This window comes from Lepisma saccharinum, chromosome 23, assembly GCF_977018435.1.
Source record: "Lepisma saccharinum chromosome 23, izLepSacc3.1, whole genome shotgun sequence".
In the NCBI taxonomy this organism is placed as follows: Eukaryota; Metazoa; Arthropoda; class Insecta; order Zygentoma; family Lepismatidae; genus Lepisma; species Lepisma saccharinum.
In genome coordinates, this window is record NC_139251.1 from 18,907,373 (window position 1) to 18,926,704 (window position 19,332).

The window sequence follows — 19,332 nt, forward strand, 5'->3', positions numbered from 1 at the left end:
TTTTGTTACAATATTTATTAAATTAAATGTATGAGACACTCAATTCAGACATTTTGTTACAATATTTATTAAATTAATTGGATGAGCCACTCAATCCAGACATTTTGTTACAATATTTATTAAATTAATTGAATGAGCCATTCAATCCAGACGTTTTGTTACAATATTTATTAAATTAATTGGATGAGCCACTCAATTCAGACATTTTGTTACAATATTTATTAAATTAATTGGATGAGCCACTCAATCCAGACGTTTTGTTACAGAATGTAGTAAGTTAATTGAATGAGCCATTCAATCCAGACGTTTTGTTACAATATTTATTAAATTAATTGGATGAGCCACTCAATTCAGACATTTTGTTACAATATTTATTAAATTAATTGGATGAGCCACTCAATCCAGACGTTTTGTTACAATATTTATTAAATTAAATGTATGAGACACTCAATTCAGACATTTTGTTACAATATTTATTAAATTAATTGGATGAGCCACTCAATCCAGACATTTTGTTACAATATTTATTAAATTAATTGGATGAGCCATTCAATTCAGACATTTTGTTACAATATTTATTAAATTAATTGGATGAGCCACTCAATTCAGACGTTTGGTACAATATTTATTAAATTAATTGGATGAGCCATTCAATGCAGACATTTTGTTACAATATTTATTAAATTAATTGGATGAGCCACTCAATCCAGACATTTTGTTACAATATTTATTAAATTAATTGAATGAGCCATTCAATCCAGACGTTTTGTTACAATATTTATTAAATTAATTGGATGAGCCACTCAATCCAGACGTTTTGTTACAGAATGTAGTAAGTTAATTGAATGAGCCATTCAATCCAGACGTTTTGTTACAATATTTATTAAATTAATTGGATGAGCCACTCAATTCAGACATTTTGTTACAATATTTATTAAATTAATTGGATGAGCCATTCAATCCAGACGTTTTGTTACAATATTTATTAAATTAATTGGATGAGCCACTCAATTCAGACATTTTGTTACAATATTTATTAAATTAATTGGATGAGCCACTCAATCCAGACGTTTTGTTACAATATTTATTAAATTAAATGTATGAGACACTCAATTCAGACATTTTGTTACAATATTTATTAAATTAATTGGATGAGCCACTCAATCCAGACATTTTGTTACAATATTTATTAAATTAATTGAATGAGCCATTCAATCCAGACGTTTTGTTACAATATTTATTAAATTAATTGGATGAGCCACTCAATTCAGACATTTTGTTACAATATTTATTAAATTAATTGGATGAGCCACTCAATCCAGACGTTTTGTTACAGAATGTAGTAAGTTAATTGAATGAGCCATTCAATCCAGACGTTTTGTTACAATATTTATTAAATTAATTGGATGAGCCACTCAATTCAGACATTTTGTTACAATATTTATTAAATTAATTGGATGAGCCACTCAATCCAGACGTTTTGTTACAATATTTATTAAATTAAATGTATGAGACACTCAATTCAGACATTTTGTTACAATATTTATTAAATTAATTGGATGAGCCACTCAATCCAGACATTTTGTTACAATATTTATTAAATTAATTGGATGAGCCATTCAATTCAGACATTTTGTTACAATATTTATTAAATTAATTGGATGAGCCACTCAATTCAGACGTTTTGTTACAATATTTATTAAATTAATTGGATGAGCCATTCAATGCAGACATTTTGTTACAATATTTATTAAATTAATTGGATGAGCCACTCAATCCAGACATTTTGTTACAATATTTATTAAATTAAATGTATGAGACACTCAATTCAGACGTTTTGTTACAATATTTATTAAATTAATTGGATGAGCCACTCAATCCAGACATTTTGTTACAATATTTATTAAATTAATTGAATGAGCCATTCAATCCAGACGTTTTGTTACAATATTTATTAAATTAATTGGATGAGCCATTCAATCCAGACGTTTTGTTACAATATTTATTAAATTAATTGGATGAGCCACTCAATCCAGACATTTTGTTACAATATTTATTAAATTAATTGGACGAGTCATTTACTCCAGACATTTTGTTACAACATTTAGTAAATAAATTGGATTAGCTATTAATCTAGATATCTTGTTACAACATTTATTCAAACAATTGGATGAACTATTCCACGTAGACTTCTAGTAAATCCTTTTCTATTGTGAGTTAAAGGCCCAACATTTTAACCTACTCTTTTGGTAACGGTCTGAGTGTACGATCTCCAGGATACGAATAGGTTTCCATAAACTTGCTCAATTGTTTTGTAAGGAGTGGGGGATGGGATACTCTTTATTGACTTCTCTAAACGGTTTCTTCCTTAATCTTTTTCTCTCTCATTCCCTTTCCTACTTCATATCTGATATTTCTTTCTTCTCGTTAGTATTTATATGCTTCTTATTCTTTATTGTTCAGAGAAAAATAGAAAAGATTCTTAAAGAAAAGTGAAAGAATCTTCAGAGCTTCTTTAAAAATTCATCGTTCAGGGACCTCTTCTGTGTTCCAATCAATACCAATTAGTTCAATTCCTTCCCCAGAAGAATCACTCGTTCACATTACTTGCAACTTTATTAACTTCAATGTTTTCAAAGTTTTAACAAGCATAGGTAATCTCATTTCATTCCAATTTTTCTTCTTTCATTAAGGGTAGGAAAGGTAAGCCTGTGCAATGAAGGACATACGGCTCCATACATTCTGTATCTCGGCCATGGTGACGATCAGTACCACATTCCTGCCGCCTTCATATTCAAACGGTAACAACTGATTATAGAATTGAAAGCCCAACAGCCGCTAAGATCACCCATTCGGGAATCGAACCCTCTTCCTCCGCATTGCATTCGGAAGCAGTACTGACTTGGTCTCTGCGTAATACTTCCACTCTGGACATCTAAAACTCTTAATCCTACATAGTGTAAAATATAAAACTTCCAGACAAATATAGATATAATACCCTAAGCAACACTTCATCATCATCAAGACTCACTTATAATGAATTATTCACAAGAAAAGTCATTCTAAAATATAATTTTAGTAGCCAAAGAAGTTTACTTTTGAAAGACATCTTCGTATTGTTCTTGAAATGTTAGTTGTAAATATCTTCCAGACCAAAACGACAGTGACAAGTGACACGCCACACGGCTCTGGCTTCACCAAAGTGACAAGTGACACGGACCCCATCCAATCTGTAGAAAAACCTACGCGGCGGAATGGTTAGCACAGCGCGCTACGACGCCAGAGGCAACGGGTTCGAATCCCGGTATGGGCTTGGTGACTGTTCCTTCATCATATCATCACACAGCTTCATCGCGATTAGCCGAAAGTGGGAGAAAAGCTACGTAAAATACACTAAATCAACCAATCCAAGTCTGCAAAACACCTGCTCTACCAACAGACCGAGGCGACAAAGTGCATGCTTTTTTAAAAAAACGCTCTAGTCCGAGCGACACGTGGAGATTATCGTGGCGTTTGGTTACAAAATATTCCGTTTATTCCTGAACGTTCGTTTCCAAGTGAACACGTGTGTTTGTGAGTCATGACACTTTCTGTTGGCATCCAACATCAACCTCACTTCCAGTGGTAAGCCCGATGTAACCCCTTCCAAAAGTGGAAGAAAAGCGACATAAAATATATTAAATTAACCAACCAAACGTGTGTCCGTATTGTCACGATTTGCCGAAATTGGCAGAAAAGCAACGCAGTATACCTATAATAGAAACGGAAATCAGCACCTTCGGAGTATTATACTCTGTATCGTCTACCACTCGAGCAAGGCCGCGAATAGAGCCAGAGAAAGGGGGGGGGGGGGGTGGTACACGCTGCCGCGAAGACTGGAGACTGCTGTCGCTTCCCCCACGCAATCCCATTCCTTCTCACGTGTTTATTGGTGGAGTTGACTCCCGTCCTTGCGCAAAGACTTGTTTTTCTTCTCTTGCTCCAGGATTATCCGTGAGCTTCCCGTTACCAGGTTCAGTAGACTAACGGTAGGGGGCTAGAGCAGGAATACAAAGTGTTGGGTTCGAATCCAGAAGTAATTTGAATGATAAGACGGTATAATCTTGACTTCTATCCAAATAGGGTTGTTTTACGTCACTTTTCTACAAATTTAGTTAATCGCGACGATGAGGATGATTACTGCTTGATTCATTTGGTTATTTTATTTCGCTTCTCTGCCGCTTTTGGCTAATTGCGAAGATGATAATGAGTGATGATATATTGGAATTGATGAAGGGGTACTCACAAAGAACACCCGTGGGCAGGCCGGTTTCGAATCAAGACCTCGCTGTGCTACCCACTCTGTCACGGAAGTCGGCAGGATGAATGCCACATCCATATCTTAACCAGGATTCGTACCTGGGACCCATGTCTTCTTAGTATGGCACATGTTGACAAACATGTAAGCATTTAACAGTAAAATTATAATACCGGAATTCTAAAAACAGAGTTTAGGAGTACGACAATTTCCATTCTACCTACTGGCAACACTGAGAGAGGCCTGAGAATTCAGAGGAAGTCGAGATGAAGTTGGAAAATGAGAGATGCATCCCGTCCTTCTATTTCCGGTGTCTCCTCAGAGCGATATATCGATTAAATAAGCCCGCACACATGCATCGTTCCACGAACAGTGTTTTCCAAGAGCAAACAAACGTTTCGCTCACCTACGGGAATCCAGATGAGCGAGCAAAAGGCAGAGCTGGAACGTATTATATTCCCAGCCTCCACTTTTTGTTTTAAATAAAAAGAGTTCTGAAGCATCCCACATCTCGCATTGCTTCCTGTAAACAAATTTTTAATTGCTCCGACTGTGTTGTACGTGAACTCATATCATGCTTGGGTAATTCAATTTTTATCTGAGCGTGGGTTACCTATTTTTCGTCCAACGATAACAATGGAACAACTCGCTGTGGCGGCTGCCTTTATGTTTGGTGTCCTATATTTTTCGGCATGCTCATTTTTGTTCTATATTCGTCTACCAATTGTTTTTTTGTTTTCTTCTTTTAATGGTTATTTATATGTAAATCACACGAGTTCAATAAACGTGATGGGAAATCAACACGTGCTGTTAGGTGGCTGTTTAGAACCAATGAAACGTGCCTTCACCAGTATCGAACCTGGTGATAGGTTCAGAGGAGCTTTACGGAACTGTGCCTAAACTGTAATAGTGCGTTTGACTGCCACGCGGGAGATCCGGGTTCGATTTCCGCGATAACTGATCTCAAATAGAAATTTTAAGGAAATGTTCATGTTGATTCCGAATATGTTGTTTGCAACTATAGATTTTGGCGTTAAATGATCGAAATCATTAACAAACAAAATGGCGATAAACTAAAACGGACCATTAATAACTTTTGAAGTAAGATTAATAATATTTTAAAAAACTTGGTAAGTAACATTAAGTGCTTAGATGTGTTAGTTCCGAAAGTGTCGTCCTCCAATGTAGACTTGCATGCCATTTTCTATAAACTGTTAAGGAAACAATATTACATAGATAAAATTAAACAATTTGGATTCTGTTTTTTTTGTTTATGCTATTTAAGGATGTAGTTTCGAAAAAAACTGATTAAACAATTATCTTAGCCAATATTGACTGTTCATAAAGTATCAACTTTTGAAAACGTATTTGTTTACAAAATAAATACATATTTTCAGTTTGGTTATGTAATTTCTCCCTGCTTACCTTGAGTTTTTTGTTTTGACAAGACGTCTGCATTGTGATTTCTCTAATGCAAATTTGTTACCAAACGGAAGGTATTTACCGTGTAAACTTAGCGCTCTTTGACGTTACATATTACCAGATAAATCACTCATTATGCAGCACCGTTATGCTTGTTTAATAACCAATAATATTATCCTACCGCAAGATGGCGGTAATATTCGTCAATCAGTGGAACCCTTTTCATCACCGCTGCTGAAATTATAAACAGCTTGCTGCTGAATGCACAATGAAAAATATTGGTTCCGGATCGCTTTTGATGTGTTGAACATCTTGCCGCATTCACTTTACTGATATCTGTGTGTGTGCGAAGCGTCTCCCGTAATGAGAGATATGTAATCATAGGCTGTATCAATTCAATTCTCTGGTTGATTCCGAGACCACAAAGATAACTCGTGCGCTTCGTTGGAGATATTTGACGAAAACCCAGTCTCCACTTGGTACAGCTAACCACTCAACGAAATCTGGCCAGAATTCCCTTTGCGCGTCCCTATTGGTACATCACAGTCAATCGATGAGTTGCTTTTAGGATGGCTGAGAGTCGTTGAAAAGGGAGAGAATTGAATGATCCACCGTATCTTCCATTGCTAACGTCATGCTTAGGAGAGAGAGAACAGGCTGTCGTTTACAATCCCGTTTCCAACTGATAACAATGCTAACAATGTTAATTGTTGGTCCTCATTTGGCTAATTACCCAATCAACTGATGTGCCAGATGCATTAGGCTTCTGCATGTACTTCTATTGTATCCGTGGGTGGGCTGGTCTAATCGCATGTTGCAAGGAGAAAATAGGTAACTCATTATTGTCGTGAATAATCAAGTTGGAATCATAGATGTGCAAATTGAACAACAATCTGGTCCGATTCCGAGATGTACGTTTCGATTACGAATCCTCCTGCGTCTTACCAATAAGTAAGAAACACGAAATTATTCTTCACTGAAGAGAAATAATATTATTCGTAACGTTTCTGCATTTGTCATTGATACCCTCCTACTAACATCAAGTCTTCTTTTGTTTTGCAAACAAATTACGGTCATAATTGAAAGAAACTTATAACTGTTTTCATACCGATCCTTAATGGTAATTGCTTATCAATTTTCTTAGCATGTTTATTTTCTCAGTTGTCTTTTTAGATAATGGCGACAATGAAGATTATTGTATTGATTTGATTGATTTGTTGTTTTAAGTCCACTTCATGCACGGATAGGCTAATCGGGATTGGACCTACAGTGTAAATGGGATCCCTCCTCCACTTCGGGGAGGCACGCGATGAGGACGAATGATAATATAAAAGTGATGAGGACAGTGGCGGCGGTTAGAGAACGGGGGGGGGAGGAGTTGCCTCCCACATTTTGCACCGCACCATGGCCTCTTAATGCTAAGCCTTGTCTACCAAGAGAAAGTACATCGATCTTGACCCACAACCCCGCCCTAGTTTTGTTATCCAATCGCCGCCACTGGATGGGGGGACGCTCGCAAAAAAATCCCCCATGCATAGCCAGGACCCGAACCCTTGTACTGTCGAGATAGTGAGCCTCAGTCACAGAAGTGCTAATAATCTAGAGTAAGAAGTCTTCTGGAAAAACCGAAAGCAAATGTGTTTGTAAATATAAAGATAATGTTTAAGAAATCATTACTTGCACTGACTTTGATACTTCCCCCCAAAAGTTACCAAAACAAATGGTCGGTGGTCGACGTTCGATCTCGTCACTGAAGTTTCCGAATTCAAATCCCGGCGTGAACATGGTTGTACAGTTACGGACACTGCTGGGTTGTTACAACTCCATTAAAAGTCAATGCCTTTATTACAACCCAGAACTGTCCGTGACTGTACTTTGTGAGTGTGTGTTCACCAATTTCATCATTTATATTCTTCGTTGCGATTAGTCAAAAGTGGCAGAAAAGCCATGCTAAACGTTTCAACCTTCTAGCAAGGTCTTCTTCAGACTCTGCACCAAGTACAAATGTAACAAGATACAAAAACTGGATGATATATATACACAAACATTAATCCCCACCAGACTATTAGAAAGTTGTTCTGGAACATTCTAGCAGGTGGCTTTCCCTTGTCAACTGTACTTTCACCTAAAAGGCTAAACATATTTACTTCCATCTAGAATGTGGTTGGACTCTTTTTCTCACGCTCTTTTTCCTTCATTCTTCTTCTATGATTCCAACTTCAAGAAGACACAATGAACTGGAATTGGGGACTGAAGTTAAAAAAAGAATGGAAGAAGGTGTTAGAATGAGTGGAAAGGACAAGAGAGCAAGAGGAGAGAAGAAGGAAGAAGAATGAAGGAAAAAGAGCGTGAGATAAAGAGTCCAACCACATTCTACATGGAAGTAAATATGTTTAGCCTTTTAGGTGAAAGTACAGTTGACAACGGAAAGCCACCTGCTAGAATGTTCCAGAACAACTTTCTAATAGTCTGGTGGGGATTAATGTTTGTGTATATATATCATCCAGTTTTTGTATCTTGTTACATTTGTACTTGGTGCAGAGTCTGAAGAAGACCTTGCTAGAAAGTTGAAACGTTACGTTTAGTTTATGTTTTATAATAAAATAAATTACTGCCTTCGTCAGCATATTGAGGATTTTTCAAAATATTTATTTTCCGTATGAACTTATTAGTTTGTTTCATGTTTCAGTTATATTATATTAATGTTACCTTTACTTCTCCGTCTGTACTCGAACATGCTTATGAACATTTAGAGTTCACTCATTTCCCGTTCTGTTCAGAAGGAGTTGAAGATGCGTGTGCATGTAAACCCATCTGTGGACACCGCTAATGGGCATCTCTATGGACAGGTCTCTATGGACGAGGGAGAAGTGGACAAGAGCACCATGTACCACGAGCCGTACAACATGAACATGTACAACGCAGGCTACACAACAATAGCGAGGAACAACTCCGACCCCCAGACCAACAGCCCGGATTACACAGGTAACATTCATAACCAACGCGTTAGAAGTTACAGAGTTACTGAAGCGGTTTTGCTTTACTATTTGCCGTGAAGGAACTGCGGCTGCAAGTTAGAATCTGCCTCTGTCATTGAACCGCAGCAGAAATAGTTAGGCAAAACCTGAACAAAAATATATCAGTTTTAAACTTTCCGTCACTCTACCTCTTCTATATTCGCTGTTCCTGACACGCACATACAGTGGAACCTCGATTTCACGTTTATCAGGGAACAACCTAGGTGAAAAATAAGTTGAAGTCTTGGAAAATGTAAAATTCCAGGGTTTTACATGTTGCTTTTAATGGACCATGACTGTATAATGTGGGAAAATGTAAAATCGGGATTCTACTGTATTTCAATACGTTCATTCCTTTGTTTGAAACTTATTAAACTTTGAGATTAATAAAAATTAATTACAATGATATAACGATATTCAGGTTTACATTCAGACGGAGCATGATGTATTCAAAAGAAATAAGCCATCAACTGGGTTTCATTAGCGAAGTTATTACTTTCATGGGCTAAAACTGCTCGTTACTTTTCACAATAATGTGAAGTAAACTATTAATGTTAAGATATTTCATTTCTAATTTCAATTTATTAAATTTAAAAAAAATATATCAGTTTAAATAATCGAAAGATAATTAGCTAAGTAAACAACATATGTATGGCAAAAATTATTTACTCTTAAGATTGATGTTATTTCTTTACACCTCACAGAATTTTTGCAGTATGCATGGAAGTGTAAATACTAGGTATGTTCTTTTTGTTGTGGAAATCAAAATAACAGACATCCTAATTTTAGTGGCTATTATTATTTGCAGATGAACAATCTTTTTATGAGTAGTGTTAATATTGAATAATATTGAAGTTATGCAGGTGAAGTGAAACATTCAAAAATGAATAATAGGAATATATCTGAATGTTATTAACTATAGAATGGTCCTATTTACAAAAGTTGTGAAAACATTCCTGCAAATAAACAAATCACCAATCCTTTACACAAATGTCTTGTTATGTCTTTGCTTTTTAGTCCTCGACCCTATTTTCTAAAACTTTGCTATCACTTTATTCCAGTAAGAAGTATCTAACGGTATGTTTTTACTATTGAAGAATAATAAATGAACTGCTGACACCTATGTTTGGTCTTTATATTACAAAAATGAACATTGCTATTAGATTTTAGAAGATACATCAATATGATGCTATAAATGATGTTCTGTCAAGTTAACTGCCGGGAATCATGAGGAATCCAAACTTAAGGTATGGAAAGCATGTTATCTTCTCCGGTCCATGAAGCAGAGTGACGTCGATGAAAAGTTCGGAGCAGTTTCGCAACTAGTGGTGCAGGAAATTGTTTTTTGATTGGATGGAGAACAATATACACATAGGTATAGGTAATACCCTTTTATAACATACAAGGTTCGCCCATAAAAAGACAGAACTTTTTCATTTTTAAGGAAAGAAAGCAAGTAATTACCTTCAAATGACTTTATCACCTTCAAAATAATATATCAGGGAGGCAATACGCTTTGACCAGCGTTTGTACAGTTCTTGGAAACACTGTTGATAGTCATTGACAGTAAGTGTTCGCAAAATACGCGTAACATTTAATTTAATGTCCGCGTCGTCGTCAAATCTTCGCCCTTTCGTAGCCATCTTAAGCTTGGGAAAAAGGAAAAAAACAGCAGGCGATAATTCCGGAGAATATGCAGGGTGATTGATCACTGTCACTGAATGCTTAGCAAGGTATTGTACAGACAATGCGATATGAGGCCGAGCATTATCATGTAACAGAAACCATTGGCCAGAATCACAGAGGCCCTTCCTAACTAACTGTTTCTGTGTCGACCGAGCACTTCCTTGTAATGGCACTGATTGATTATTTGGTTTTTAGGGAGAAATTCATGTTGGATCAGTCCTTGGGAAATTTATCCACATTGTCGTCATTCCTTGACGTTGAAGGGCGTCCTGATCTTGATTCATCCTCGACACTTTCACGTCCACCTTTGAAACGATTGTACCAGTCATACACCTGGGTTCTTGATAATGCTGCATCACCATACACTGCCCGTATCATCTGTAACGTTTCGATAAACGATTTACCCAATTTGTAACAAAACATTATGCTGTACCGTTGTTCCATCTTGGTGCGCGTATTTTGTACCCCGCCTGCACACGACCTGCATCTGACGCACACTTGCCCCGATACCGACTGCCTGTAACAGGTTGAAACATGCACTGACGGGAAGTTTAGATATAGCTGTTTGCAGTGTTGCCAGAATACGGTACCTTTTTATTTGGTTTGGTTCTCCTTTTTTTGACACTTCGGTTTCTTTATGGGCGGACCTTGTAGGTTTTTCATTTTTACAATAATTTGCATAATTTTCTACTACCAATAAAAAATTAATATTAACAAGAAAATTTCGTTTGTTTAAAAGAATGTTATGGTTATTTATTTTTAAGAGGGTTTAAAAACATGTACAATTCCGAAACTGATAAAGATCCATCGTTTTGCACTCATTTTACAAAATGTTATAAGATATATAAGATTTTATACAGCTTTCCAAAAGTATACACATCAACTGAAGTAACTATGAAGATTCACAATGTATTATAATAGATTCACACGGTGGTCTTGATTCTTGTGGATAGGAAGAAAATGTAGACATAAAAACCTTTTGCGTTTAGCTACTAAAAACAAGCTCATTTTAAGGAGAGAAACTTGCACGTGTCAAATTATATGAAACTGATACAAGGGATACAATTAGGATCAATGGATTTAGGGAGATTTTGGGGGGGATACAATGTATCCCTGTACCCTCCCGTTTCCATACCTAAAGGTAAGATTGACGCTAGTTCTGGGAAACGTGAAGCCATTCTTCAGTCCATGAAGATGAGAGTGGTTAGCTATGGAGAGCTTGTAGCCTTTGTCCAATCCTTGAAGATAAGATTGACGTTATCTCTGGAAAGCTTAGTCTTCTTCATTCCGTGAAGATGACAATGACGTGAGCTCTGGATATGCTGGAATCTTCCTGGAAGTAAACTTTAAAAACCATACTAACACCATCCATCGCTAACGTCACTTTCATCTTCAGGGAGTGAAGAAGATTCAAGCTTTCCATCACTCTCTCCACTCTGATCTTCAGTTTGGAAATGTTCTTCACAACTCACCTCGCAGTTAACCTGGCAGAACCTACTTTAGCATCACATTGATGTTTCTTCTCAAATCTAATTGCAGTGTTTTGTGGGAAAATCTGAAGCGTTAGGATATACTTGAGTATACATTTGGTTCATGCACAGTTAAAAATGTGGATAAGAGAACAATTTCGGGTAAATTTTTGAAAAATTGTGTTATCATCCTTTCCATGTTGTAATGCATTTTTCTTTGTTTCAGATGTCAATTCCCAGGACTACGCAGTCCCCCATATCAGCGAGACTCCCCCTCCCCCATTCCCGGCGCTGTCGGGGCCTCAACCCCCCACGCGGACGAAGCCCCCTCTGAACTTCTTCCCGAAGCCACCGCCCGTGCCACCGCCTCCGGAGAAGTACTACGCGGCGACAGAAATACTCAAGGTGATAATCAAGTCTCAATACAAAACTATGTTTGCACACACAATGACGTCGTGTAATTAGAAGAAGAACTTCTTTGTAAACACAAATTTTGCAGATTGTTATACTCTGTCCTGGTTATCTCTGGAACAAACGAACGAAAACACGTCTCTGCGCAAGTAGTGACGCAAGACGGCTCCACCAATGAGCACGTGAGAGAGAATGGGTTTGCGTGGTGGGGGAGCGACTACAGTTACAAGCCATCGCAGCAGCGTGTACTGCTTTGTTCTGCCCACTCGATTTCTCCCCTTATCTGGCGCTATGGGCGGGCTTCCCCAGAGATAGCCGATACACTAACCACTCTCTCAGTAACTCAACGTTTTGACACGTTTCACATGTGGCTTTCTTAAAAGTCATGAACACAATCACATGTCCAAGTTTGAGCTTTTAAGTCCACTTTATGTACAGGAAGACCTGCAGTTTAAAGTAGAATCCGAACAACTTGTACCTCCGTGTATCGAACCCGGAGCCCCTTGATTACGCAACGACGGGGACGATATGTCATTTATAATAAATAATAACAAGTAGCAATTGATTAAACAATTAAGTTATGTAGACTACAATCATACAAGCTTCCAATTAAGTATAAGAGTTAAGGAACTCCTCAATTGTAGTACATCTTTAATGTTTCCTTGTGACGAATAATGAACAGATTCTCTCGGGCTATCGACAAGATGAGTTCTGGAAAGATTTCCGAGCTTTCGAGAGCTAACGTCACTCCCATCTTCACTTCTGCCCTGAAGACGAGAGTAATGCTAGTTCACTTAGGAATTGAATTCTTGAAGATGAGAGTGACTTCAGCTCCAAAGGGTAGAATCTGTGAAGACGAAAAAGACATTAGCTCTCTCAGGCATTCAGTCCCTGAAGATGAGAATGACGTTAGCTCTCGAAAGCTCGGAAATCTTTACAGATCTGATATCATCTCGCTCCCCGTGGCTTAGACTTACAAGTAATTTAGTACAACACCGAACGTTGATAACACCTGTTTAATTGTGTAAAACTAACATAATATATCACAATAAAAACGTATTCATGTATAGATTTACTCCAGATGATAACAAAATCGTGTAGTCATGGTAACCCACACAGACTATCAACTTGGTTACTTTTTCTTTATAATTTGTATCTATCAAGAACTCACCTGGTCGATAGCCCGAGGAAACCAGTTCGTCCTCAATTGAATCTTTTATCTAATCGAGAAACATTTCCCAAATGAATCGAAACGTTTTTTAAGAGAAAACTTCCATCACTGCAAGTGGGATTATCCTGTTGTAACTTTTATTTCTTTTAAGTGTCTTAAGAACAAGTACAAGGTTCATTTTACACTCAAGATGTGGCTCAGGATTCTGAATATGATAATGCCTGAATTCTTCTTTAGTTTCTAATCTTCCCATATTAGTTCTCAACTTTTAACACTCTAAAAGGATTACCATACAGAAATCTAACAATGTTGAGGCAATTTGCAATTAACATCTTTACACGAGGCCATTGTTAAAATACATGTGTAAACTCTCAGCCTGAAGTTTTGACACTAAAGTTTCATACTTTTTATATTTACTAGGTGTTCTTTCAGAAACGAAAAGCTGTTAGAAAGCAAACACACATGAGAGTATTAAACAAAATTCATAAACGGTTGTTCACCGTTGTAAATCTATCATGCACATTACCCTAACCTTTCTGATTAGATGTCGTTGTACTTTTCAGAAATTCAATTACGCCATTTAATAAACGGTTTACTTATTTAAATTGTAATTTCATAGTACACTCATCTGTAGGGATAGGACTTTGATGACCTTAAAATTGCCAAAACAATTACCTTTAAAAAATGCATTTATGACCTAATACATGCAAGAAAATGCCCTACAAATTTAGAAAAATGACCTAAAAATTCTGAAAGATTTGTAAAACAAATTTATAAATTACCAAGAGAAATTCAATTTACAAATTAACGTTACAGTATCTATCACATTTCTGCGTTACCAACCACGGTAATATGATATAATAAATCATGTGGGTTCGATTTTATACAAAATGATAATTTAATCCATAACTAAGAATATTATGGCTAACTCCATGCTTGACAAACCAAATCCACAAAATAATTGAACATCTATATTCAAAGATATAACAACATCGTAGATATTTCACAATCTAGCTACTGCACACATGTTCATTGCGTATGGTAGTACAAGTAAGATAGTTCACTTTTTGTCATCTTTTACACTTTAAGTACTGAGTTGCAGTAGACAACGAAAATAATTTTCAAAAGTGAATGATTGTCGGTTTTTGGGATAAGAGAGCCATGGAAAACATGGAAAAACTTCTCTCGAGTTCCACCGACACGAGAGGAGCGTTCTTGAAATGAACAATATCACATGCTGTTAAGTCACTTTTAATTCCATAGAGTGCAAATTGCTTCCCTGACAAAATGTCCGATACAGAGCACAAAACTTTGTACCCCTTGTTTTTTTTAACAATAATCCGTCCGGCGACAATGTATTTACTGATAGAGGGGGAAATCACATTGTTTGAGCTGAATTGTTACCCAACAGCTTGTATCAACAATACTGCACAGAATTTCTTTGTTTCTTCAAACACAGTCGTTCTGAACTGCGCTGAAGGCAATGAGACAAGAGTCGGGAACCTCTCTCCTTCAAAGGGTTACATTTACATGTAAATTGCCCCTTCTTTCACCAAAATATAGAAAAATGCATAAGATGACTTTTAAAAGGCCGAGAAATAACTTAAACGGTTTAAAAAGTTTAAAAAATTACCTTTACTCCAAAAAGGGTCAAAAATGCAAAAACAAAAATATATATATATGCCCTAACAAAGGCATCCCAATTGATTCACTTACGTGTAAAACACGAATGTTTCTGCCTTACCACAAAAAGATGCATTTGCATCAAAATCCTAGCCCTATATTCTGTATATTTCATGTGCTAATAGTGACGTAACGACAGGGCGTCCTCTCTTGGCAATTCTTTACATTAAATATTAGTGTAACCGGATTGATAATTGGGTCTCACTTATCGCACCAACCGCAAACACGTTCTTAGCCAAATGCCTATTTCGTTTTATGACGTCAGGCTAAATATTTTCATTATTAGGCTGATGTAGTGTATTTATACTCAGCGATGTAAACCTAACTTGCCTAACCTGAGCACGAAAGCATTCCGCGCTTATGTCAGAATATAAAATATGGCGTCTGACCAAGAAGGTGTTTGAGTTTGGTGCGATGAGTTATACCCTTTATATAATTTGATAAATACTAGAAGACTGTTCCTGGGTCAATAAGTCGCATGTTGTACTCGCATGTAGAAAATTGTTTTGTGGGCACAGTTATCTTATATGCCTAACTATCTTCTGGAAATTTAACATTAACATTAAAATACAGATTAACAATAGTCAGTTGGGGTTACAAATTCAATCAAGCATTTGGTGGTTCCCTCACTTGTAAGTCATCTGATATGTTGGTAAATTATTATTAATATTCTAACATAATCAAATGTTTGTGTATCACAATATCTTACTTATCTCTAGTTTTAGATTTCAAGTTCGCAATACATTCTCCTAAAAATGACCTAAATATTTATAAATTACTTCATTCATCAATGTATTTAAGTTTTGAAGGTTATATTTACAGTGAGTTTAGAACTAAGATGCATGTTTAATCATATAATTTTATGTTCCAGGGTACACCAATCCATTCGCCGTCACCGGCTCCGCTCCAGCCAACCAGCGTGCAAGGAGTGAGCGGGTCATCCACATACAGCGTACCAAATGTGGAGGCCGAAGGAGAAGAACCCGAAATTCGGGAGTTTCCCAAACACCAGCTAACAGTGATAGAGAAATTAGGGGAAGGACAGTTTGGCGAGGTATAGCAGACTCAACTAATTAATTATTATGCTTATTATAGGCTGAAATGTAGTCAAGGAAGATAGCTGTGCAAGTTGGTTAGTTAATGTCTTTGCTTTTGTTCCTCCGCCTAACTGGTGGGACAATTGGAGAATTGTTATACCAAAGGTGAAACACTGCATCCTGCATCAAGATCAAGATTTATCAAGGCGGGTTATGTTATTTTGAAGTTTCGTCAACTTTGTTGCCCTGTCTTCCAGTTCGTGTTGTGGCCTTATCTCCATGTCTTGGTTGAAATTCTTATTTTTATTCCTTTTCTTACGGCTGTCGTGTTACTTGGGTATGGGAATCTTGAAACAATGTGTAGTTATATTTCTATTACCACGTATTGCCTTAGGACCTGGTAATAGGAAGTATAGGCCTAATTTGATTTACTCTGACCGAGTTTTACGTAGTAAATTTTTAATAAACAGTAATTGAAATGTTTGGATTCGATAGAAAAGACGGTCACCCATCCAAGTGCTTTCCAGACATAGGAGTGCTTGATTTTTCCTTTCATTAGATTAGATTTTCACGGAACCTGCTTCCCCGTGTTCGTTCCACTTGCAGCAATCACCTCTACATTGCCATTGAACTCGTCCAGTTTCGTAGTTTCGTCGACGATCTCGACAAACTCAGACGGATTGTACAAAGAATAACGTGCACACGTTACAGTAATAACCCCAAAAGATAATACGGGAACTTTCTTCTTGAAGTTTAATATTAGGGTGAATGCTTTGTACTCTGCATGTTCAAACCATTCAAGTGTATTTCTTTCTCTACTGCAGGTCCATCTATGTGAGCTGGAGAGTCCATCAGACTGCGAAGAAGCTCTCGACGAGAACGAGTGCAAGGTGGTTGCCGTCAAGTCGCTAAGGCCTGGCGCCTCTGCTACTACCAAGTAAGTTACTACGGAATACTACAGGGTGGGCCTAAAAAAAGAAAACCGAAATATTGACAATCTTCATTACGTAGAGGAAAGTCACCGAAACCGACATACCGTTTGGTTTTTTAACCTTAACTAAGAGTAGAGAAGGAATTTTCAGAAGTAGAATACATCAATGTGAACAGGGCCTCCCCCATGGCGCAGTGGTAGCGTCTTTGCCTTGTAATCAAGGGGTCCCGGGTTCGATACCCGGTGGAGGCACAAGTGGTTCGGATCCCACTTTAAAACTGTAGGTCCAGTCCCGATTAGCCTTACTGTGCATAAAGTGGACTTAAAACAGCAACTCAAACCAAACATCAATGTGAACATCAATTTCATGCCCAAGTATAAGCTGTGTAACAAGATCTATTACAACAACATTTTGTTTCACAAAATAGTTTTTTCACGAAAGGTACAATCATGCCATCTGGGAAAATGGGTTCCTAAACCGAGACACCTGTTTAAATAAGGAATTAAATTAAAAAGCAACACAAATGAATGTATGTGATAATATTTTAATGGCTTCTATTAGAGAATGAAGCAATTCCTTTCATCAACATGAAAGGAAATGTAATTTATTTGCCCTATTTAGTCCTCAATGGCAACACAAATAAAGTAATTTTCAGAAATCGCAGAGTACAGGCCATGTTCTGCACCTGCACATTGAATATGAGCCCAAAGATTGCACATGATATACATTTACCACTGGCATCCTCAGAATAAAGTCCTTCACAAAAAATACAATCAGCATCTAGGGCATCTTTATCTGGCGCAACGGTTTAGGGAACTCAATTTTTAAGGTATGTTGGTTTAAGGAACGACGCCATCAACAACAATAACGTGAAAAAATTACAAACACCACATCTTTACAACTAAAAGAAATATGTTTGGAATCGTTATTCTATTTACAATAACGTGATTAAAACTATAAAACTTGACTCATCCTTCCAGTATGAACAATATAGCACTATGGAAAGACAAACAAAAATATTGAAATCACCCCAAAACAAAATCTCTCCCTACACAAAGAAAACCGTCACGAGTACTTGTTTCACTGCTCGCACAATATCTTGAAAGACTAGATAACAGAGTTACCCTGTTTCCGCAAAGTGTCAGGGATTCTCGGCTGTGAAATAGGGGTGTGTCGGTTTAGGAGAACTATGTCAGTTTTGGTGACTTTCCTCTAAATATTCAGGCATATTTTTCGTTTTCACTTGTGAATCCAGGTACGCTTCATTCGATTAATTTCAATTAGTATAAACGTCTGAAATGAAATGGTGAATTAAATGTGTAGTTTGATTGATTTGTTTTATTTTACTAATTTTGGCTAATCGCGTAGTTGAGGGTGAATGGTGATAATATGAAATGAATGAGTGTAATACCACTCATGAACAGAACGCAACATAAGCCCCACAGAGCATTATTCTGGCCAAGAGCCCAGACCAGAGCTTAAGTAGTCTGCAAAATGAAGTTCAGGGTGAACTATGTGGAAGGGATGTAGACATTTGAGTGTCTTCTGATAGGGCTTACAACAGAGGACTAGATTAGTGATTCTTATCTGACCCAATTCACCTCTACCTCATCCTCAGATTCAGCCAATTAGAATCATCCTCCACACACATTAACATCTAACAAGGAAAAAAATAAATCACAAAAATATAATGCAAGTTGTGAACCACACGTGCTGGAAGTTTGTGAAAATAATTAGAGTTAGCAACACTGCAATTACGAAATCCACATTTGCGTAATCAGAACATTAGTTTTGCATTTGTGTACTTGGACATTACAATAAGGTTGCGGCCTGTGTTAATTATGCACTGCAGGTAACTAACTTACTGTTTGGCTAAACTTTCAGTTAGCATGAACGTTACCGTTCAACACAGAGTTTGTATTGGACTTGCAAGGCTCGCATTGTTGGAAATAACATTTTACCAAATTGCTTTAGTTCAATGCTGCACTCTTTTGTTCAGTAATGAAACAAGTAATTAACTATTCGTCTCGCTAAAGAGAGGACAGCGGTGCGTTCGATATTTCTGTCCCTTCTCCCGAACAAAGAGGACATATTCTCACTACATTGAAATGTTTGAATGCTCCGCTTGATTCAAATTTGAGTCTACATTGTTGATGGCCTGCACAATCAAACTCTACATTTCGCTACAATGAATATTTAATTTTGTC

The 19,332-nt window shown here is 37.0% G+C and overlaps 1 protein-coding gene across 3 annotated transcripts in view; it reads left to right on the plus strand.

The window, feature by feature from the left end:
- Ddr (discoidin domain-containing receptor 2) overlaps positions 1-19,332 on the plus strand; it is a 507,427-nt gene that overhangs the window by 458,433 nt on the left and 29,662 nt on the right. For 2 of the 3 annotated variants that reach the window (XM_083110009.1, XM_083110008.1), the window contains 4 exons: positions 8,500-8,704; positions 12,118-12,296; positions 16,028-16,210; positions 17,018-17,130. In XM_083110009.1, coding sequence (XP_082966135.1) covers positions 8,500-8,704; positions 12,118-12,296; positions 16,028-16,210; positions 17,018-17,130 — 680 coding nt within the window. The remainder of the gene's footprint in view (positions 1-8,499; positions 8,705-12,117; positions 12,297-16,027; positions 16,211-17,017; positions 17,131-19,332) is intronic. The other variant, XM_083110010.1, reaches the window with a different exon arrangement.